Source organism: Salmo salar, chromosome ssa09, assembly GCF_905237065.1.
Source record: "Salmo salar chromosome ssa09, Ssal_v3.1, whole genome shotgun sequence".
Lineage (NCBI taxonomy): Eukaryota > Metazoa > Chordata > Actinopteri > Salmoniformes > Salmonidae > Salmo > Salmo salar.
In genome coordinates, this window is record NC_059450.1 from 112423194 (window position 1) to 112446869 (window position 23676).

The following is a 23676-nucleotide window of genomic DNA, read 5'->3' on the forward strand; positions in this document are numbered from 1 at the left end:
TTTGGGTTGTGTTTCGGAGGACGCAGGCTCTCGATCTTCGCCTCTCCCGAGTCCGTGCGGGAGTTGTAGCGATGAGACAAGACAGTAACTACTAACAATTGGATACCATGAAATTGGGGAGAAAAAGGGGGTAAAAAAATATATAATAATAAAAAAAAGAATTGCGGATGGGATCATAGGAACATTTTAGGGGAAGTTTGTGAGGTTATGGGGGTGTAGGAGAGTCGCATCTAAAAGCCATGGCTGTCTGTCTGTCAGTCAGTCAGTCAGTCAGTCAGTGAGTGTTAAATCAATGGCAGGTTCACAGGAAGGGATTGGAGGCCATCATAGCGTTACTAATCCACCACTTGACCTCAAACACCAGACGTCACACGCACCCACGCATGCACCCACCCACATACATACGCATGCAAAGATGCTTACATTTCTCTCATTAATATTTCAGAGACATGTTCCGTTCGGGGAGCATAGTGCTTGTGTAAGGGTTTAGCCCAGGTAACTGCCGAGTGGTTAGATCACTGTGATTGTCATCTGCATCAAACGGAGGGCCCCTAATTATCATGCCCTCCTCCCCTAAGGATAGTGAACTCATCCAGGAAACACTGTCGCTCCAATCTGGCACTCTGGAGGGGCTAGGAGCTCCTAGGACTGCACTAGTGTGCAGGTTGGGGTAGTGCGTATGCCGTAGCTCGGAGGTATCAGAATGGGAAACCCTCTCGTTGGCGTAGTAGTCGCTTGCTCGGATCGCCGTTGGAAGATGACACAAGGCGTGCGTGATGGCCCAATATTTATTTTGCACAGCAACTTTCCGGTGTAATGTACTGCGTGGCGGCCGCAGTACATCGGCTTGATGGCTTTTCCTGACTGCGCCACTTTAGGGGCCCGTGCAAAGGTCACCAAGTGTAGTGAGGAGGAGGATGGGTGGAGGAGTGGGGATGAGAATCAGGCCTTTCTGAGAGAGAGAAGGAAAAAAAAGTCAACAAGAGTTTATAGGCGGACGGGGGCTTTGAAAACGTGCTAAGAAAGTTCTGGTCATCGCTGTTCACACAGTATCTGGATTACCCATCAGTGTGTCTGGTGGGTCTGGACCCAGTGGTGTGCTATGGGGATCCGATCTGAGTGTGTGTGTGTGTGTGTGTTGCGGACATGACAACCCAAATCTGGGTTTCTACCCCAGAGCTTGAGAATAGGATGTAGAAAAAGAAAGATGTGAATTCTTATAGTACCTGGTAAGAGCAGAAAATAACAACTCAAATGTTTACATTTTTTTTGTATCACAGTTATCCATTATCGTTTTTCTACTGTCAGCAATGAGTGTGTAGCCTAACCTGTTTCGTGTGTGTGTGTTTCAATGCTGCTTATAGGACAACCTTCTCCTCTATATATGTCTGTTACACCACTGGGCTTTCTACTCTCATTCACCTCCTAGACAGGTGGCGAGGGATATATGTTTTACTCCAGTTCTCTCATTATACCCGATTTTATACAAAATGTTGGTTTAAGCTGAAAGATGACCCGGTTTGGTTGTGGTGTGTGCTCTTTACTTCATACAAATCAACATGCTTCCATTTTGGAGAATCTGAGAGGCTTTTTCATAGGTTTTTCCCCTCTGCATCCAGTCTTTTTTATTTATCCCCTTTAAAGGCCAGTCAAGCGCTGCTCGCTGCTTTGTTGTCAGAAAGCTTTATTTACCAAAGAGAGGAGTAAGTGACTGACACGGACGGGCCCTTTCATCCCTTGCTCGCCGCGAGGCACTGTTCCCCTCTCCTGCCAAACCCACCGTCCACCCACCCTCCTCCAGGCACACACTCGGCACCAGCCCCGAGCCCCACTCCCCTGGGTGGAAACCTAGCCGCTCGGTAGATCAGCCAGAGTCTGTTCTACCGCTAAACAAACACACACACGAGCGCATCTACACACACACATGCACAGGTACACATGCGCACACACACACACACACACACACACACACACACACACACACACACACACAGACATGGCTTTGTGAAAGCCCCAATGCAATAATCCAATTTGTCAACGCTTTGGAGTAGACAGATTTAATGGTTCATTCGTTTTTAGGTTTCCCTCATCAAAAAGATGTTTTATTTTTGTTGAAATAACAGAAAACATTACGTTGGTTTTGTTTACACCGACCCTATTGTGTGTTGTTGAAGTAAATAAACAACCGTGCCACAGAGAACTCAGACGGTCTTTGAGCATCTTATAGGAACCTCCTGGCACTAAGGAGCTCGACTAGACATTGCTCTAAATTCATCCCGTGTCAGAAACGATGACCGATTGGTCCTTCAAACAGCAGCGGCTCCTGAATGCGAAACGTGAAGAAAACCTTGATAACAATATATTTTAATCACCCAATATTACCCGCCAGATTGGTTTGTCTCTGTAAATATTAGGGGCCGTTGTTCTGCCTTGACCTTGCTCGGATACTGTATTTATTGTCCAGAGGCTTTCGCTTTGACTGGGCCTTTCAATTCTCTCTGTTGTTCACGGCACTCTGGCCTTCAAACTGAGAGCTCAGGATTCTGCTTTCACTTTGTAGTACTAGCAGCTTCCTACCTCTTAAGAAATCCCTCAATAAACAGACATGTCATTCACCCGTCAGTCAACATTTGGACGGTTTGGAGAAAGATGGCAGCAGCTCCTAATACACAATGAGCTGTACGTTTATTTCGTCACGTCGAAAAGAGCTCGCCCGTTTGGCCAGAGTGTGATAGAGACAGAAAGTGTGTGAGAACAAGAGAGATAGACAGCGAGAAAGACTCTTTGCCCTGTTATCGGAAAACTGAATACAAAATCAATCTCTCCCTTCCCTACGTTTCTCCTCCATTTAAGCTTCTTGAAGTTCTTCCAAATTGGGTTTTAAATGCCAATTAGGAGGTTGAATGTAGTAAAATAAAAGCAAATGCAACCAGAATGGCCTCACCTTCTGGCTGGTTAGGCTTCTGAGAGAGACGCTGAACCTTTGGCTCCGAGCGCGGCTTTGAGAAAAATATCCTGCCTAATGAACACATTAATTAGAACCATAACTATTTATAAGATGATAATTAGAAACGAAGGGAGGTAAACTGGGCTTTTCCTGCAATTAATGGAGGATTAATTACTGGAGGTAATGAAGTGGATTTTTGAAACGCATTAAGGTGAAGTACAGAGATGTGCAGACGCTTTGTGATCAGTGGCATAATTATTTCGGTGGCCGTTTGAGTCTCGGCTCACTCGGGCCGGCTAATAAGCATCATTGCATCGTTATATATGCACTTAAAAAGACTTGCCACCAAAATGACTGCCTAATTATTTCTAATTGCCAGGCCGTGTGTTGTCATTGAGCTGTTTGGAGCAAGTGGCTTCAGAACCCTGGGTTTAATGGCGCTGTGGGGGGAAAATGAGGGGGAAAAGGGGGCACCTCGCGCCGTACCCCACGGCCCAGACTGGTCTTGTTCCCCCCTCCCGTGCCACTCACTCCCTGTCTGACTCAGGAGGCCACTCCATGAAGTAGCCGACCGGCAAAGTTTTTTTATTCAGCACTTTTCAGGTTTTTCTTCTTTCTTTAATGAACGACCATGGCTTCCTCTCAATTAAGCTTAGATGAACGGCCACCGTATGTCCATCCTCCGCCTCCCCCACCGCCTACACAGATTTCTGCAGCCGTATGGTACGCTACACACGCTGCTCCATTCAATAGCCATTTTCTGTGACTTAACATACGATTGGGCCCTTTTTATTTTTTTATTTAACCTTTATTTAACTGGGCTCCCGAGTGGCACAGCGGTCTAAGGCACTGCATCTCAGTGCAAGAGGCGTCACTACAGTCCCTGGTTCGAATCCAGGCAGTATCACATTCGGCCGTGATTGGGAGTCCCATACGGTGGTGCACAATTGGCCCAGCGTTGTCCGGGGTTGGCCGTCATTGTAAATAAGAATTTATTCTTAACTGACTAGCCTAGTTAAATAAAAACAAAACAAGAGTAATCAACACCAAATAATCCAATAGGATTGCATTTCAGTTGTACAACTGACTACGTATCCCTCTTTCCCTACTAGAAGGGTTTACCTATTCAACTGGTCAGCTTGTCCCATTCTATGGGAGAAAATAATATTCCTCTGGGCGCTTTCAAATTGCGAGCGGCACGCTCAGTTGTTGGAAAAACACTTTTGAAAGCAGTTTAATTGCCACTTAACAGAGCAGGATCACAGCTTTCTATTCTATTTACATTTATTCCTCAAATGCCAGTTGGACCATTTTAAAAGCAGGGTTTTTAGCAGCAACATGGATTAGGCGCATAGCAATCACCAATGGCGTTGAATGCATTGTCGGAGATCTGAGCTGACTCTAACATGGGTTAGTTGCTAGCCCTTCTCATGACACCAATGGATGCATTGGAACGCTGTATCACAACCCATAGTGCGGCGCACAATTGGCCCAACATCATCCGGGTTAGGGTTTGGCCGGGGTAGGCCATCATTTTAAATAAGAATTTGTTCTTAACTGACTTGCCTCGTTAAATAAAGGTTAAATAAAAACTAAAAACTAGGCAAGTCAGTTAAGAACAAATTCTTATTTACAATGATGGCCTAACCTGGACGACGCTGGGCCCCTATGGGACTCCCAATCACGGCCGGTTGTGATACAGCCTGAAATCTGACCAGGGTCTGTAGTGACGCCTCTAGCACTGAGATGCAGTGCCTTAGGCCGCTGCGCCTCTCGGGAGCCCAGGTACCAGCGTCTTACTTATGACTCACTGACAGCTTTGTTTGAATACTTTGCAGGACATGTCTCCCCTAGGCTAGGCCTCCTCTAGACAACTAGTGATGCTAGTTGTTAGAATTGAAAACAATTCATATACTTACATTCACAATTTGTTTCTTTGTGTGTCTGCATGCCTGTGTGTGCATGCCTGTGTGCCCATGCATACATTTATGTGTGTGTGTGCGCGTGCTAAGCAGAGCCATGTGCTCTGGCCTGTCAGGAGAACCACTGTCACCCCCTTCTCCACCCTCCCCAGAACAGAACAGCCGCCAAGCAAATTGTGGACTAATGGAATCTCCCAGGCAGGCAGCACTTGTCTTCTACCCGTGTACAGGCAGGGGGAAATGTGGTTTCACTTATCCATCTAATATTTTAATTGTAAAAAAAAATTAAAAAAAGACGGCAAAATGAAACATTTGATTGGGATCATGTGCTTCTTGACTGAAATCTGGACACTTTGAAAAGTAATGAAACACTTTCTCAACGAGCTTGAGTTTTGTAGAGTGTATTTCTTTCTTTATTTTCCTTCGTTCTGTCTGTCCGGCTAGGGGCATCCCGTGATGGAGCTCCTGGCCAAGTCGGAGACACGCAGAGGAAGTGGAGAAATGTATCACCTGTCACATGGCCACCCTTCCTCTCTGTGATTGGTTGGAGGAGTGCGTTGGAGTACCTCAGTGCTTCTGCGCAGGACCAGTATATTGCTCAGGCAGTTAAAGCTTCGTCAGTGAATAGTTTGTGTGTGCGTGCTTGCATGTGTGTGTGCTCGCATGTGTGTGTTGATTTAAGGGACCTGATGCGGCCCTCTTTGAAGTGAGCCCCATGGTTATTGGGCTGTCAGCAATCGGCTGCAGTGTGTCGTACGACCTGATGAAAACTCATCAGTTAGAGAGCCGTCTCGTAAGAAGCCCCAGATTGATCAGTAATAAAATGTAATATCTGTCGGCATCTGTTTTTTTATTTGGCTTCAGACACTTTCATGATCCGCAGCGACAGATGTCGCAGAGAAGTTTTCTCTGAATGTATTATTATTCTATTTTTTCAGACACCTTGTTCTCAACATCACCTCTGAATTTATTTATGGAGGAAAAAAATGTACTCTCTTTTTTTGTTTCTCTGTCGGAGTAAAACGAATCGTTTGGTGGTTTTACGAGGCGATATTTCAGATGCACTTATTTGTTTAATTATGTGTGGTTTCCCTCTCCGAGGTGGAATGCGTGTCTGCTTTGTGTCGCACATTCTTTTCCCTCCCTTTTACAGTGAGCCCACATGTTTTGTCTCAGCGTTTCTGATATTTCTTATACCACAGTTGTGAGGTTCCCGAAATCACTTAAGCACACAGCATAACCGTCCACATTTAAACAATAAAACACTATTTTGGTAAGGGCCTCAGATCTTCCACCACTTCATAAATACACATAAATAAAAAGGACGGAGGCGAAAAAACTCCCCATCATCTTGCCTCTAAGAGCACACCTGCTAATTAAGAACACGTTGTGTCTGAAGCGTGGCTGTCTGAGTAGTCTCCCTCTCCTGTTCCGGATGACTATGTGATCACGCTCTCCGTAGCCGATGTGAGTAAGACATTTAAACAGGTCAACATTCACAAGGCCAGATGGATTACCAGGACGTGTACTCCGAGCATGCGCTGACCAACTGGTGTCTTCATTGACATTTTCAACCTGTCCCTGACTGAGTCTGTAATCAACATGTTTCAAGCAGACCATCATAGTCCCTGTGCCCAAGAACACCAAGGTAACCTGCCTGAATATGTACTGACCCGTAGCACTCACGTCTGTAGCCATGAAGTTCTTTGAAAGGCTGGTCATGACTCACATCAACACCATTATCCCAGAAACCATAGACCCATTCCAATTTGCATACCGCCCCAACAGATCCACAGATGATGCAACCTCTATTGCACTCAACACTGCTCTTTCCCACCTGGACAAAAGGAACACCTATGTGAGAATGCTATTCATTGACTACAGCTCAGCGTTCAACACCATAGTACCCTCAAAGCTCATCACTAAGCTAAGGACCCTGGGACTAAACACCTCCCTCTGCAACTGGATCCTAGACTTCCTGACAGGCTGCCCCCAGGTGGTAAGGGTAGGGAACAACACATCCGCCACGCTGTTCCTCAACACGGGGGCCCATCAGGGGTGCGTGCTCAGTCCCCTCCTGTACTCCCTGTTCACTCATGACTGCATGCCCAGGCACGACAGCAATGACACAGCCTATAGGGAGGTCAGAGACCTGCCTGTGTGGTGCCAGGACAACAACCTATCCCTCAATGTGATCAAGACAGAGGAGATGATTGTGTACTACAGTAAATGGAGGACCGGGCACGCCCCCATTCTCATCGACCGGGCTGTGTGATTAAGTCTGATCTCGCAAACGATGTAAAGTATGTATAGATAGATGTAATCTAGATCCAAGCGTGTTGATTTTTAATCCGAGTGTATCCTGCTATTGGCACACTTGTTGAATTATGCAACAGAACGTGACCACATCACCAACAAACTATCATGGTCCAAACACACCAAGACAGTCGTGAAGTGGGCATGACAAAACCTATTCCCCCTCAGGAGACTGAAAAGATTTGGCATGGGTCCTCAGATCCTCAAAAGGTTCAACAGCTGCACCATCGAGAGCATCCTGACTGGTTGCATCACTGCCTGTTATGGCAAATGCTCGGCCTCAGACCCCCAAGGCACAGAGGGTAGTGCGTACGGCCTAGTACATCACTGGGGCCAAGCTTCCTGCCATCCAGGACCTCTATATCAGGCGGTGTCAGAGGAAGGCCCTAAAAATTGTCAGAATCCAGTCACCCTACTCAAATCAAATAATTGTATTCGTCACATGCAGATGTTAATGTGAGTGTAGCGAAACGCTTGTGCTTCTAGTTCCGACAGTGCAGTAATATCTAACAAGTAATCGAACAATTCCCCAACAACTACCTAATACACACAAATATAAAGGGGTGAATGAGAATATGTACGTATAAGTATATGGATGAGCGATGGCTGAGCGGCATAGGCAAGGTGCAGTAGATGGTATAAAATACAGTATATACATGTGATATGAGTAATGTAAGATATGTGAACATTATTAAAGTGGCATTATTTAAAGTGGCATTGTTTAAAGTGACTAGTGATCCATTTATTAGTGTCCAGTGATTGGGTCTGAATGTAGGCAGCAGCCTCTCTGAGTTAGTGATGGCTGTTTAGCAGTCTGATGGCCTTGATGTAGATGTTTTTCAATCTCTCAGTCCCAGCTTTGATGTACCTGTACTGACCTCGCCTTCTGGATGATAGCGGGGTGAACAGGCAGTGGCTCGGGTGGTTATTGTCCTTGATGATCTCTTTTGCCTTCCTGTGACATCGGGTGCTGTTGGTGTCAGGGAGGCCAGGTAGTTTACCCCCGGTGATGCGTCGTACAGACCGCACCACCCTCTAGAGAACCTTGCGGTTGAGTGCGGTGCAGTTGCCGTACCAGGCTGTGAAAAACCCCAACAGGATGCTCTCGATTGTGCATCTGTAAAAGTTTGTCAGGGTTTTGGGTGACAAGCCAACTTCCTTCAGCACTGTCTGTGTGGGTGGACCATTTTAGTCTGCGATGTGTACGCCCAGGAACTTAAAACTTTCCACTGCTGTCCCTTCGATGTGGACAGTCATAGACTGTTCTCTCTGCTACCGCATGGCAAGCGGTACCCGGAGCGCCAAGTCTAGGTCCAAAAGGCTTCTTAACAGCTTCTACCCCCCAAGCCATAAGACTCCTGAACAGCTAATCAAAGGGCTACCCAGACCCCTCTTTTACGCTGCTGCTACTCTCTGTTTATTATCTATGCATAGTCACCTTAACACTACCTACATGTACATATTACCTCAATTTCCTCGACTAGCTGGTGCCGACGCACATTGACTTTGTACCGGTACCCTCTGTACATAGCCTCGCTATTGTCATTTTACTGCTGCTGTTTAATTATTTGTTACTTTATTACATTTTTTTACTTATCTATTTTTTACTTAACACTTATTTTTCTTAACTTCTCAAAGCGTTGTTGGTTGAGGGCTTGTAAGTAAGCATTTCACTGTAAGGTCTGGACCTGTTGTATTTGGCATTTGACAAATAAAATGTGATTTTGATTAGATTTTTGACATTGTTAAATACACACAGTTAAGAAGGTTTGACACTGAAATATCTGTGTGTCCTACCATTCCCCTGTTTGCTGCAACCAAGATAAAAGGAGACAACATGAAAAATTGAAAAATAAATGCTAGAGTTTTTAACCCCCCCCCCAAAAAAAATGAGTTGTTGAATGACTGGCTCTGGCGAAATTGGTTGAGTTAGTGAGTTAGCACCTCGTCTTGGGGTTTGACCTCCACTTGACCCTGTCTTTGGGTTCAGTGACTGAACAGTCGCTCCATCATGCCTTTCACTTCAGCTGCTGAAGGGCGTCATGATGTGCTGAGATGCCAGGGGTCACCAGACATGCCAGTTTAGGATTGTGGTGTCGTCGGTGAGTGACAGTGGGCACATGGTGCCAGCAGGGCTAGCTTGGTGGTCAACCGCGCCGAAGAGAGATGATTTCATAAAATTTTGTTTCTCTCGTAGAAAGTAACTTTTCTATTTTTTTTTTTTAAATTACCAGTTAGCCATGTGGGTTCATGTAGATCTGAGAAGCCTTTTTGAAGGCCTTTAAACTTGGCTAAATGACTTGACCTATGGGCTGTGCGGGTGGGCTTAAATGGGTGCTGATTTCTTTCTCAGTCCAGCAGACTGTTGGACAGTTGCCAGCTGTGAGCTAATTTAAAGTAGACTGATGATTGTGGCAGATATTTACCGTCCCCTTTCATGGTTTTGAGAGGAAGGAGAAAGATAAACTTTATGGGGAATCTTTCATGGTTGCTCTTTGCTGTGTTAATTGTGCTAGCAATCAGCTACTTTACATCGCTTGTAATTTGATGTGCTTTCCTTTTTATTTTGTGTGTGTGTGTGTGTGTGTGTGTGTGTGTGAGTACAGATAATATGGCTGCTTGGAAGAGGGAAACAGCTTGGGAAATGATTTCAACAGCTATCGTAATTAGGAGAATATCATAAATTAAACTTGTGTCTGGCACAGCGTTTGAAGAGCACTGAAAAGTAATAAATGCTGGATGGTTAACATATTTGCATTGCGTTCGGCGGACAGCGCTGGGGAGGACCAGCTGTTTTGGATGTCTTTTGGCAGCAGGAAATGCAGCTATTGCTCATTCAAGGTGCTTTGCTTTCGAACTGTATCATGAATATCACTTTTAAATTGAGTGGGAAACGGCTGCTGCGTGCGCGTGGGTGCGCGTGCGTGTGTATTCTCTCTCTGGAAGAACTCTGCGGGGGTAAATGCTTTAATGAAGTTCCTGAAATAAGTGTTTTTGTCTTTTGAATATATATTTTTCTTTCAGATGTGGTTTTTATATCTTGCATATTTGGAGGTTTGGCTGAAGAACCAGTCCTTGTATGATGTGGGAAGAGTCCTAGTCGAGACATGGGGCCAAAGCACTAACTTACGTGTGACTTTTGACTTTCTCTTCAATTGTGTATTGATATTAAAGGACAAACATTTGAGTTGCATGCACAGATCCCAAGTTAGGATTTGGTATAGTGGTCTCCCTGGTCTCTCTCAGGTCCAGTCATAGTACAGCAGCCCCAACAGAATCCATCAGTCAGGTGCTTAGAGCCACTTATCGAAGCAGAGTGACGACGCGACAATTGCCAGTGGAACCGGAGACTTCTCTTTCACATAGGCATAGCCAATTAATGAAAGATCGAGCAGACTGACAGATGAAATCTCCCCTAAAGTCAAGATAAAGGCTAACCATCACTTTGGTCCTGTGTTGCTCAGGTGTTAAGAGCTTGGTGCTAGCAACTCCAGGGTTGTTGGTTCGACACCCACAGAGATCACATATACAAAAAATATATGCGCTGACTGTACTAGAAGTCACTTTGGATAAAGGTGCCTGCTAAACCGCATACATTAAGTATTCCGACCCCTTGACCTTTTCCACATTTTGTTACGTTACAGCCTTATTCTAAAATGTATTAAATAGTTTTTCCCCCCTCATCAATCTACACACAATACCCCATAATGACAAAGCACAAACAGGTTTTTAGATTTTTTTGCTAATGTTTTAAAAAGAAAAACATAATATTTAGATCCTTTACTCAGTACTTTGTTGAAGCACCTTTTGGCAGCAATTACAGCATCGAGTCTTCTTGAGTATGACACTACAAGCTTGGCACACCTGTATTTGGGGAGTTTCTCACATTCTCTGCAGATCCTCTCAAGCTCTGTCAGGTTGGATGGGGTGTCGCTGCACAGCTATTTTCATGTCTCTCCAGAGGTTCAAGTCCGGGCTCTGGCTGGGCCACTCAAGGACATTCAGAGACTTGTCCCGAGTTTCATCAGACCAGAGTCTTGTTTCCCATGGTCTGAGAGTCCTTTAGGTGCCTTTTGGCAAACTCCAAGCGGGCTGTAATGTAGCTTTTGCCTTGGCCACTCTACCATAAAGGCTTGATTGGTAGAGTGCTGCAGAGATGGTTGTCCTTCTGGAAGGTTCTCCCATCTCCACAGAGGAACTCTGGAGCTCTGTCAGAGTGACCATTGGGTTCTTGGTTACCTCCCTGACCAAGGCCCTTCTCCCCCGATTGCTCAGTTTGACTGGACGGCCAGCTCCAGGAATGGTCTTGGTACTTCCAAACTTCTTCCATTTAAGAATGATGGAGGCCACTGTGTTCTTGTTGACCTTTAATGCTGCAGACCTTTTTTGGTACCCTTCCCCAGATCTGTGCCTTGACACAAGCCTGTCTCGGAGCTCTACGGACAATTCCTTCAACCTCAAAGCTTGGTTTTTGCTCTGACATGCACTGTACACTGTGTGTGCCTTTCCAAATCATGTCCAATCAATTGAATTTGTAGAAATATCTCAAGGATGATCAATGGAAACAGATCAATTTCGAGTCTCATAGTAAAGGGTCTGAATACTTATGTAAATAAGATGTTGAAGTTTTTTTTATTTTATAAATTTGCAAACATTTCTGAACCTGTTTTCGCTTTGTCATTATGGGGTATTGTGTGTAGATTGAGGAAAAGCCATTTTAGAAAAAGGCTGTAACGTAACAAAATGTGGAAAAATGTGTGAATACTTTCCGAATGCACTGTATGTTATTTACCCACATAGCACTGTGGATGTAGCATTTATGCTTACGCTTGTCTACTGTACGTAGGGAGTATGGATTGTTAGTAGTGGTAGTGATTGTAGTCCCCTGGGAGTAGCAGGCCGCAGTCCCCAACTGGAAGACTATAGAGAGGATGGATGGATGAGAGAGAGTTCCAGGCTGTTGTCGCTGCTGGGATGGGGAGGGAGAGGGGGAGGCAGGGGGCCATGGAGGAGGGGGCATGAATAATGATTTGACCAGGGTCGGATTCCAGTCGAGACTTCAGCCTGTTTTCCAGCACTAGTGGTATCATGTGGCTGCCATTAATGTCCAATTTTCAATGAAAAACATGTTTAGCCTCCGAAATATAATACAGACAGATAACGCGGGGCGACGACACCACTATCCAGGCTACACACCCCCGACGATATAATTACCCAAATGGGTTGTGGTTAGGGATCATATCCAGGGTGAGCGCGGGGGGTCACCCAGCGATAAGCTCCCCAACCTTGCTCCAACACACTGGTAATTACTTTATTGATAATTCACTGAGAAAATTGCCCTAGCCAATAGCGGCAGCCCGATTTAATGGATTGGCTAGGCGAATAGGAGGGGGGGGAGAAAACAGCAAGGCCCTTTTAATAGAAATGAGAATATGTTTAGGCCATAGGGGAACCATTTTCTCCTGAGATAATAACCCAAATAAAATGTAAAATAGGCAGGGCCTTGGCATGGGGTAGGGGTTGATGCTGTTTATCTGTGTGTCTTGCATTAACACATTTACCCCTGGCCTTAAACAAGCTAATCATTCTCCAAGGGGAAGGGCTTGGTAATGAAATTGACATTTAACAGCATAGCCTCACTCTATTAACTACAGTAAATGTAATTTGGTACAGACCCCAGAAGTGTGTGGCTGCCGCCGCTTCTCCCCCCCCCCCCCCCGTTCAGAAAAGCTGCCACAGATTTTGTGTTTATTGCATCTGCTTGCCACAAGTTGCTTGGCTGCTAAAATAAAACTGCACTTGTGTTTCTCCATATGTAGCTATTGGACACGCACAAGCACACACACAGACCAAAACAGAAAATGGACAGTGTCCAATTCCTCGTCTCACATACGTCATCGTACCACACACCCAGTTTCACACACCAAAGTCTGTGGGTTGGCCTGAGGATCTTCCAGGCGGGAGGCTGATTCGAGTAATAAACCTATCCTTATTCCCCCAGGACGTTAAGGCTGGGTGGTTTGCCAGTTCTCTGGTGATATAACCACCTTAGACAGAACTCTCCGATGTATTGTATTCATGTAGCTCTAATTCTGAGAAGGCTTTGCAAACCACAGGTGATTCTCTCCCTCTTGCACATGTGCAGTATTGTTACGTAGAATATCGATATTATTTACTTGCCTGACGACTCATACTGAATTCTTCTGCTGCTGTATGTTTGCTACATACTTCAGTCTGAGACGGCCATCATTGAAGTCATTTGTGGTGCTGTCAAAATGATGGGCGTTGTACAAAACAAAGTCATCGGTGATTGGATCATTTCTAACCAATCAGAGTGTCAAAGCCAATGACAACTTTTTCTAAATGCTGCTTTATCCACGTGTGTTCTGGCTCTGGCCCAACCAATTGGTTTCTGGGACCAATCAGAACGGTTAAAATGTGTTTGCATTCTAGAAGTTGTCGGGGAGTGTACTCCAATCCAGAATCATTGCGGAGAAGAAGCTAACGTCTGTGAGCATGGCATAGCGTTTGCCCGGATAAAGGAGTTTGGGTAGCCAGGCAAATGATTTACCACCATTACTAGTGATGACAGTGCAGCGTTTTATGAGATTAAAATATTATATTTATTTTATGAAGGATGTTTAATGTGCTACTTATTAAGACCTGTGTCCTTGCAAATGGCCATGTCATTGTGCAAGCACAGTATTAGGCAGACATTTTGAATGTCATTTGTATTGTATTAAGAGCTATTATTTTTTATTTTTTTTAAGTATTCCATGTATCATCTACTCATCATTGACACCCAGCTTTGTTCAACACTAGAACACATTGTAGAACTCTCCAGGGTCCATAATGTATGTATAAAGCATCTCACAGTAGGAGTGCTGATCCAGGATCAGTTTTGCATTTTAGATCATAATGAATTAGATTATATTAACTGGGGGGACCGGTTTTCAACAGTTGTCCAGACTTTCATGGCAGAACTATTATTAGTTTTATGTCAAAAGAGGGAAGGAAGCAATAATGATTCTCGGACAGCAGGTTTGACCATTTTTATAGACAAATCAATAAAATGATATATGATAGAATATAACACCTTAGCTTCCTCCTTTTCTTTTTTTACAGGCTTCTTTTCACATTGTCATAGTCAGACACAAACACACACACACACACACACACACACACACACACACACACACACCCATCAGCCTCCGACTGACAGCGCATTGAATATGACTTAGAGAATCAATAGAGGTATGAATGCGTAAAAAACAGACACTCTCTGTAGTCTCTCCACTCCACGGAGGTGTGTGTGAGAGAGGCGGTGACAGAAAGCGGTGGCTCTGCAGGCCGGCCCAGCCAGCCTAGCCTGTCTCTATAAGTAGCCCACTAAATCTTATACTAGTCCCTGTGTGTGTGTGTGTGTGTGTGTGTGTGTGTTCAGGGATCCATCCCACTGACTGTCAGGATCAATAAGGCCGCCATGGCCGCCATCTAAAGCCCTCCCTAATTGCCCCCATCTCCAGCCAGTCTCCCATCTCCAACCGTCTGTTTCTAATCAACGCCGACTCGGGTTTCCCAATAGGCTGCTGCCCTAACCAGAAGCTGTAAATTACCTGCCGGCAACTAGTTCCTAGTTCTCTCTTCTCGCTCTCTCTGTCTCTCTCTCTCTCTCTCGTTCTCTCTGTCTCTGTCTCTCGTTCTCAATCTCTCGTTATCTTTCTCTCTCGTTCTCTTTCTCTCGTGTTCTTTCTCTCGTTCTCTCTCTCACACACACACATTCTGACTTGTATGACTTTTTCATTTTGTCTTTTCAACATTTGAAAAGCATGACACAAGGCATTGCAAGTTACAGAGGGCATAGCCTTTGGGAGTTACAAGTTACAGAGGCTTTGGGAGTCATTACATACGGGAGATGGATTACCCTGCTTGGGGTGATTTTGGTTGCATGTCAGAATTATGCTGGATAGTGTCAGCGCCAATGCTAACTGGGGTAGCCTTGAAGTTAGGCCAGTAACCGAAAGGTTGCTGGTTTGAATACCGGAGAATTTCAAATCACAACATAATGTACTTTACAGTGAAACAATCAAATTAAGAAATTAAAAAGTTTTTTTTTATCGCTATTTTTGCGATTCTGATCATGTGTTATGTCGTCTCTCCAGGTCTCGTGAACGAAGGCGGTCTCGTAGCAGGAGCAGTGGCCGGTCCAGCCGCAAGAAGAGCCGCAGCCACAGCCGAGACCACAGCAGGCGGAAGGGGCGCGACAAAGACAAGGAGAAGGACAGGGACAATGGCAGGGACCGAGACAAGGACAGAGCCAAGGACAAAGACAAGAGACCCGACAAACAAGGGTGAGTGAAAAGTTCTTTTGTGAGTCCATGGCATACTCACTCTGACATTGCAGCCCCCCCCCAGGTATATTATGAGAGTATCCAGCAGGGACACCTCGGCTGGGCCTCATCCATCCATCACTCCTTCGCTCTTTCTCCTGGTATCCTCTCATTCGGAATATATTACATTCTCTGTGTTAATGTTGCATCCTTAAGTGTACCTGCGTCACCTGAACATAGTTGATCTCTTTATCTCCCTACTGTTGATCTGCCTTGGCCCGGTTGCAATATGTTCACACACAAACACAACACGCACGCACACACACACAGACATCCCAGGTGCAATATGTGCCAGCCAGCCATGGACCTAACTCACTCAGGGGGCCTTACTTTCCACCAGAATAGCACCTTGATTCACCCATATCCCGACCCCAAGCGCTGTGTCCTAATGTGATTGGAGGGCGGGGTAATGTGATTGGTGGGGAGTCGTTGTCTCTCATATTGAGTGCCGCGTGTCTCAGACTCGTCAGTTAGCCGTCTAGAGCACAGAGGGTCGCGCAGAGAGAGGACTGTGGAGGCGCAACCCTGTCCAAATATAACATATCCATATGCCCCATTAGGCTATCTAGACCGTGACCACACGCATGCGTTCGGGGGCCTCATTTATAACCGTTGTGCAAATTTCTAACTAAATATCTGCATCTGCCATTTCTAAAAATAACCAGAATAACCATAACCATTTATAACACCCGTTATATAATTAAGTGATAATGCCCGAGAAGCCGGAGTTTGGAGGATAAATTGGCACAGGTGTTGTTAGGCCCGGCAAACTGTGGCAATATATCCTCCAAATCAAATGTTATTTGTCACATACACATAGTTAGCAGATGTTAATGCGAGTGTAGCGAAATGCTTGTGCTTCTAGTTCCGACCATGCAGTAATATCTAACAAGTAATCTAACAATTTCACAACAACTACCTTATACACACAAGTGTAAAGGAATGAATAAGAATATGTACATAAAGATTAATGGATGAGCGATGGCTGAACGGCATAGGCAAGATGCAGTAGATGGTATAGAGTACAGTATATACATATGAGATGAGAAATGTAGGGTATATAAACATTATATAAAGTGGCATTGTTTAAAGTGGCTAGTGATACCTTACATCAAGATGCAGTAGATGGTATAGAGTACAGTATATTCATATTAGATGAGTAATGTAGGGTATGTAAACATTATATAAAGTGGCATTGTTTAAAGTGGCATCAATTTTTCATTATTAAAGTGGCTAGAGATGAGTCAGTATGTTGGCAGCAGCCACTCAAAGTTAGTGATGGCTGTTTAACAGTCTGATGGCCTTGAGATAGAAGCTGTTTTTCAGTTTCTCGGTCCCTGCTTTGATGCACCTGTACTGACCTCGCCTTCTGGATGATAGTGGGGTGAACAGGCAGTGGCTCGGGTGGTTGTTGTCCTTGATGATCTTTTTGGCCTTTCTGTGACATCGGGTGGTGTAGGGGTCCTGGAGGGCAGGTAGTTTGCACCCGGTGATGCATTTTGCAGACCTCACTACCCACTGGAGAGCCTTACGGTTGTGGGTGGAGGAGCTGCCGTACCAGGCGGTGATACAGCCCGACAGGATGCTCTCGATTGTGCATCTGTAAAAGTTTGTGAGTGTTTTCGGTGACAAGCCGAATTTCTTCAGCCTCCTGAGGTTGAAGAGGCGCTGCTGCGCCTTCTTCACCACGCTGTCTGTGTGGGTGGACCATTTCATTTTGTCCGTGATGTGTACGCCGAGGAACTTAAAACTTTCCACCTTCTCCACTACTGTCCCATCGATGTAGATAGGGGGCTGCTCCCTCTGCTGTTTCCTGAAGTCCACGATCATCTCCTTTGTTTTGTTGACATTGAGTGTGAGGTTATTTTCCTGACACCACACTCCGAGGGCCCTCACCTCCTCCCTGTAGGCCGTCTCGTCGTTGTTGGTAATCAAGCCTACCACTGTAGTGTCGTCTGCAAACTTGATGATTGAGTTGGAGGCGTGCATGGCCACGCAGTCGTGGGTGAACAGGGAGTACAGGAGAGGGCTGAGGATTGTGGATCAGTGGGGTGGTACTGTTGTTTCCTACCCTCACCACCAGGGGGCAACCCGTCAGGAAGTCCAGGACCCAGTTGCACAGGGCGGGGTCGAGACCCAGGGTCTCGAGCTTAATGACGAGTTTAGAGGGTACTATGGTGTTAAATGCTGAGCTGTAGTCGATGAACAGCATTCTTACAAAGGTATTCCTCTTGTCCAGATGGGTTAGGGCAGTGTGCAGTGGGATTGCGTTGTCTGTGAACCTATTGGGGTGGTAAGCAAATTGGAGTGGGTCTAGGGTGTCAGGTAGGGTGGAGGTGATATGGTCCTTGACTAGTCTCTCAAAGCACTTCATGGTGACGGAAGTGAGTGCTACAGGGCTGTAGTCATTTAGCTCAGTTTCCAAACATCGGCTTCGGGGGCATTATCACTTTTATACAACGGGTTACCAACATATTAAATAATGATTGACATATTTTCATTAAAAACGTTACTTTGATTAATTTATTCATACTATTTCATCCTTGCACAAGATATAGTCCTGACACAAATCTAGGGTTGCTACCTAAATCGGCTAGTGTGTTTCCATTGCCATGCTTGCTGGCAACGTTCTTATCCCTTGCTTGCTAGCTAGCCAACTACTGCTAACTTAGTCACATCAAACAGTGCAGCCAGAATAACAACAGTAGCTTCATTTGCATTTGTTTAAGCTGTTTTCTAGTGACGTTTATGTGGACGCATCTAAAACAATGAGCTAATGAGGCCTGATTTCGCCTGGCATAAAAAATGTGCTCTCGTCAGGACACTCTTGTACAGAAGAGCTAGCCAACAACACAGCTAACACAAAACTTCAAACTGAAGCTGGAAAGACTGCAAACAAGCTGCACTTCGTTTCGTTTGACCTTTTTTCAATTGCTGCCTGCCTGTCTCTCGTCTGGACCTCTAGACGTTTATTACTATGGGACAGCTGGAGATTGAATTTGAATATTGAAACAATGTTGCAAATGTCGGAGAGACGGACAGGAAAGTTTATATACAAATCTCCGCTGTTGAAAGTTAAATGTTAGTCTGAAGGAAATGTCTAGATGTTTTTTTTTTCAGTGGAGATCAAGTTTATAACTTGCCTGGCTGGACTGATGAGACCGTGGATTGCACAGTCAGATGGAACAGAGTAAATAGGCATTTTAACGTCATAGAGTTTGTGGAATAGACACAGGCTAGAATGCGGTTTTAACCAGTCAGCATTCAGGATTAGACCCTTCCGTTGTGTAACACCCGTTTATAAATCAGACCTGTCGTAAAACTGCGCACGTAAACGAGCATTATAACTCCTTTAGGAAAACGTTCTCAGTTCACCTTTTATGGTGACAATAATTGCATTTATTTTGAACTATTGATCACATTTCTATGGAGGTTTGAGCAGAATGTTTTAAAGGTCCATTGCAGCTGTTTTTATCTCGATATCAAATAATTAAGTACTTACTTTGTTTTTTATCAAAAGTAAACCAAAATTGCTTCACAGCAAGCAACATTTTGCTAGGACTGTCTGGGGGTGGTCTGAGTCTAGAGGGGGAAACTGAAAACTAGCTGTTATTGGCAGAGAGGTTTGGAACTCTAATTCTTATTGGTCTATTAACTCATGTATCCCCTGATGATGTCACCAGGTAGTCCTAAACTCCATCCCACCAAAACAGTCTTACATTTCAGGCAGTCTTTTCATATAGCTCTTACACTAAAAGGGCATTATCATAATTTTCACAATTTCACAGTATTATTCCAACCTCATAGTGTGGAAATACAGTTGAAGTTGGAAGTTTGCATACACCTTAGCCAAATACATTTAAACACAATTTTTCACAATTCCTGACATTTAATCCTAGTAAAAAGTCTCTGTCTTAGGTCAGTTAGGATCAACACTTTATTTTAAGAATGTGAAATGTCAGAATAATAGTAGAATGATTTATTTCAGCCTTTATTTCTTTCATCACATTCCCAGTGGGTCAGAAGTTTACATACACTCAATTAGTATTTGGTAGCATTGCCTTTAAATTGTTTAACTTGGGTCAAATGTTTTGGGTAGCCTTCTACAAGCTTCCCACAATAAGTTGGGTGAATTTTGGCCCATTCCTCTTGACAGAGCTGGTGTAACTGGGTCAGGTTTGTAGGCCTCCTTACTTGCACACGCTTTGTCAGTTCTGTCCACAAATGTTCTATAGGATTGAGGTCAGGGCCTTGTGATGGCCACTCCAATACCTTGACTTTGTTGTCCTTAAGCCTTTTTGCCACAACTTTGGAAGTATGCTTGGGGTCATTGTCCATTTGGAAGACCCATTTGCGACCAAGCTTTAACTTCCTTACTGATGTCTTGAGATGTTGCTTCAATATATCCACATAATTTCCCATCCTCATGATGCCATCTATTTTGTGAAGTGCACCAGTCCTTCCTGCAGCAAAGCACCCCCACAACATGATGCTGCCACCCTCGTGCTTCACAGTTGGGATGGTGTTCTTCAGCTTGCAAGCCTCCCCCTTTTTCCTCCAAACATAACAATGGTTATTATGGCCGAACAGTTCTATATTGTGTCATCTGACCAGAGGACATTTCTCCAAAAAGTATGATCTTTGTCATCATGTGCAGTTGCAAACCGTAGTCTGTCTTTTTTATGGTGGTTTTGGAGCAGTGGCTTCTTCCTTGCTGAGCGGCCTTTCAGGCTATGTCGATATAGGACTCGTTTTACTGTGGATATAAATTATTTTGTACCTGTTTCCCCCAGCATCTTCACAAGGTCCTTTGCTGTTGTTCTGGGATTGATTTGCACTTTTCGCAACAAAGTACGTTCATCTCTAGGAGACAGACGGGGTCTCCTTCCTGAGTGGTATGACGGCTGCGTGGTCCGATGGTGTTTATACTTGCGTACTATTGTTTGTACAGATGAATGTGGTACCTTCAGGTGTTTGGACATTTCTCCCAAGGATGAACCTGACTTGTGTAGGTCTGATTTCTTGGCTGATTTCTTTTGCTTTTCCCATGATGTCAAGCAAAGAGGCATTGAGTTGGAAGGTAGGCCTTAAAATACATCCACAGGTACACCTCCAATTGACTCACATTACGTCAATTAGCCATAACATCATTTTCTGGAATTTTCCAAGCTATTAAAAGGAACAGTCAACTTAGTGTATGTAAACTTCTGACCCACTGGAATTGTGATACAGTGAATTTTAAGTGAAATAATCTGTCTGTAAACAATTGTTGGACAAATGACTTGTGTCATGCACAAAGTAGATATCCTAACCAACTTGTCAAAACTATAGTTTGTTAACAAGAAATTTGTGGAGTGGTTGACAAACAGGTTTTTAATGACTCCAACCTGAGTGTATGTAAACTTCCGACTTCAACTGTATATGTAAAGTACAGATAATCACGTTTTTGACTGCATGGGGCCTTTAATATTTTACAGTGACCTTTTCCAACTTTTTTCCTTTAGCGAGTGCCAACCACTTGATTGATATGTTCAAAACAATTTTAAAGTAAAATACTAAAGCCCACACTTATATGCAAAATACTAATTATTGTTCAATATTTGGTTTATCAATAGATTGTTTCTATCTCCTGCCTTGGCTCGATATAGGCTCGGAGCGTATGATGTCATGCTCCTATTGCACAGCAATACTGTAGCCTATACCCATACTGTCAAATCTTTTACAAAAATATTGTCACCCTTGGACTTTTTTCTAGTAACTCACAATTTTCCCAACAAATAAGTTGAAATTGACCGAAGTATTTGGTCTCAACCATTTATTTCACTGTTAATATTACAGAACCTTTGTTTTTGATTCAGAACTTAATATATCCATTTAAATCAGAAAATTAGCAGAAATGGCATTGACAAAATTATTAACCCCCTAGACTTAATATTTGGTAGCACAGCCTTTAGTCAAAATTTCTCCATCAATGAGTTTCCTGCACCTCTGTACTGGCAGTTTGGCCCTCTCCTCTTGTGCAAACTACTCCAGTTCTCCCAGTTTTGAAGGGTGCCTTCTCCCAACTGCTGTTTTCAGGTCTCACCACAAAGTTTCAATGCGATTTAGATCTGGGCTCATTGCTGGCCAATTCAGAACAGTCCAGCGTTTTGTCTTGAACCATTCCTGGGTGGTTTTTGAAGTGTGGTTGGGGTCATTGTCCTGCTGGAAGACCCATGACCTTCGACGAGACCCAGCTTTCTGACACTAGGTCCGACATTTTGCTCCAAAATGCCCTGGTATTCTCCTTATTTCATGATGCCATGCACACATTCAAGGCACCCAGTGCCAGAGGTAGCAAAGAAACCCCAAAGGTGTTATTTTATTTGAAGGCTTCATTTTGTTTTCTGGTAACATAAAGATGGTGTGCTTTACCAAAAAGCTATAATTTGGTCTCAGCTGTCCACAGCACATTATCGCAGAAGGATTTTGGCATGTTCAGGTGTGTTTTTGGCAAATTGCTGTCGGGCGTTCTTATGTCTCTCTCTCAGCAGTGGTGTCCTGCTGGGTCTCCGACCATATAACCAATATATACCATGTGACCAATCAAATTTGATTTGATTTAACCCTCTTTCATTGAGTCGGGACGGATGGTGCGAGTTGAAACTGTCGTACCTTTTGTTTGAATGTCAGCTTGAATCTGTGTGGCAGTTGATCGAGGTGCTTTCTGTCGTTGCAATCTTCCATCAAGTTTTCTGATTTGGGCCATGTCCAAGGAGGTTTGCTACAGTGGCATTGGCTTTAAACTTCTTGACAACATTACGTACGGTGGAAACAGGAACATCAAGGTCTCTGGAGATGGACTTGTAGCCTTGAGATTGTCCATGCTTGGCTACAATCGTCGTGTGTCTGACCTCCTCAGATAATTCTCTGGTTTTCTTTTCTCCATGCTCATTGCGGTAAACACAGTGACACAAAACAGGATAATGTGTCCTTTTCTCTATTCAAACTGGTTTAATGAGTGATTTCTATATTGCAGGCACCTGCAACTCACAGGGAGAGGAGTTCAATAGTAAAGGAGAATCACCTGCTTGAAATCTAATTATTTCTAACTACTTCTAGAAGATGCCAATAATATTGTCCAGGCCATTTTAGGATTTCATTGTGGAATAAGCTAACATTTACCTTATTTACATAAGTATTCAGACCCTTTGCTATGAGGCTCGAAATTGAGCTCCGGTGCATCCTGTTTCCATTGATCATCCTTGATGTTTCTACAACTTGATTGGAGTCCACCTGTGGTAAATTCAATTGATTGGACATTATTTGGAAAGGCACACACCTGTCTATATAAGGTCCCACAGTGTACAGTGCATGTCAGAGCAGAAACCAAGCCACGAGGTCGAAGGAATTGTCTGTTGAGCTCCGAGACAGGCTTGTGTCGAGGCATAGATCTGGGGAAGGGTACCAATAAATGTCATCAGCATTGAAGGGCCGCAAGAACACAGGGGCTTCCATCATTCTTAAATGGAAGAAATTTGGAGCCACCAAGACCACCAGCCTGACAGAGCTTGAGGGGATCTGCAAAGAAGAATTGGAGAAACTCCCCAAATACAGCTGGTGTGCCAAGCTTGTAGCGTAAAACCCAAGAATACTCGAGTTGCTTCAACAAATTACTGAGTAAAGGGTTTGAATACTTATGTTAATGTAATATTTCATTTTTTTTCTTTTTAATACATTTGCAAAAATACCATTTTTTTGTGTTTTTTGCTTTGTCATTTTGGGGTATTGTGTATAGATTGATGAGGGGAAAAAACGATTTAATCCATTTTATAATAAGGCTGCAATGTAACAATGTGGAAAAAGTCAAGGGGTCTAAATACTTTATGATTTCACTGTACGTAAATTACCAGTCAAAAGTTTGGACACACCTACTCATTCCAGGGTTTTCCTTATTTTTACTGTTTTCTGCATTATAGAATAATAGTGAAGACATCAAAACTATGAAATAACACATATGGAATCATGTAGTAACACAGGAAGTGTTAAACAAATCAAAAAAATATTTTATATTTGAGATTCTTCAAAGTAGCCACCCTTTGCCTTGACGACAGCATTGCAA

The 23676-nt window shown here is 44.0% G+C and overlaps 1 protein-coding gene across 1 annotated transcript in view; it reads left to right on the forward strand.

The window, feature by feature from the left end:
• rsrc1 (arginine/serine-rich coiled-coil 1) overlaps positions 1 to 23676 on the forward strand; it is a 191930-nt gene that overhangs the window by 16702 nt on the left and 151552 nt on the right. Inside the window, 1 exon segment of the mRNA NM_001140733.1 lies at positions 15348 to 15536. Within this exon segment, the coding sequence (NP_001134205.1) occupies positions 15348 to 15536 (189 nt within the window).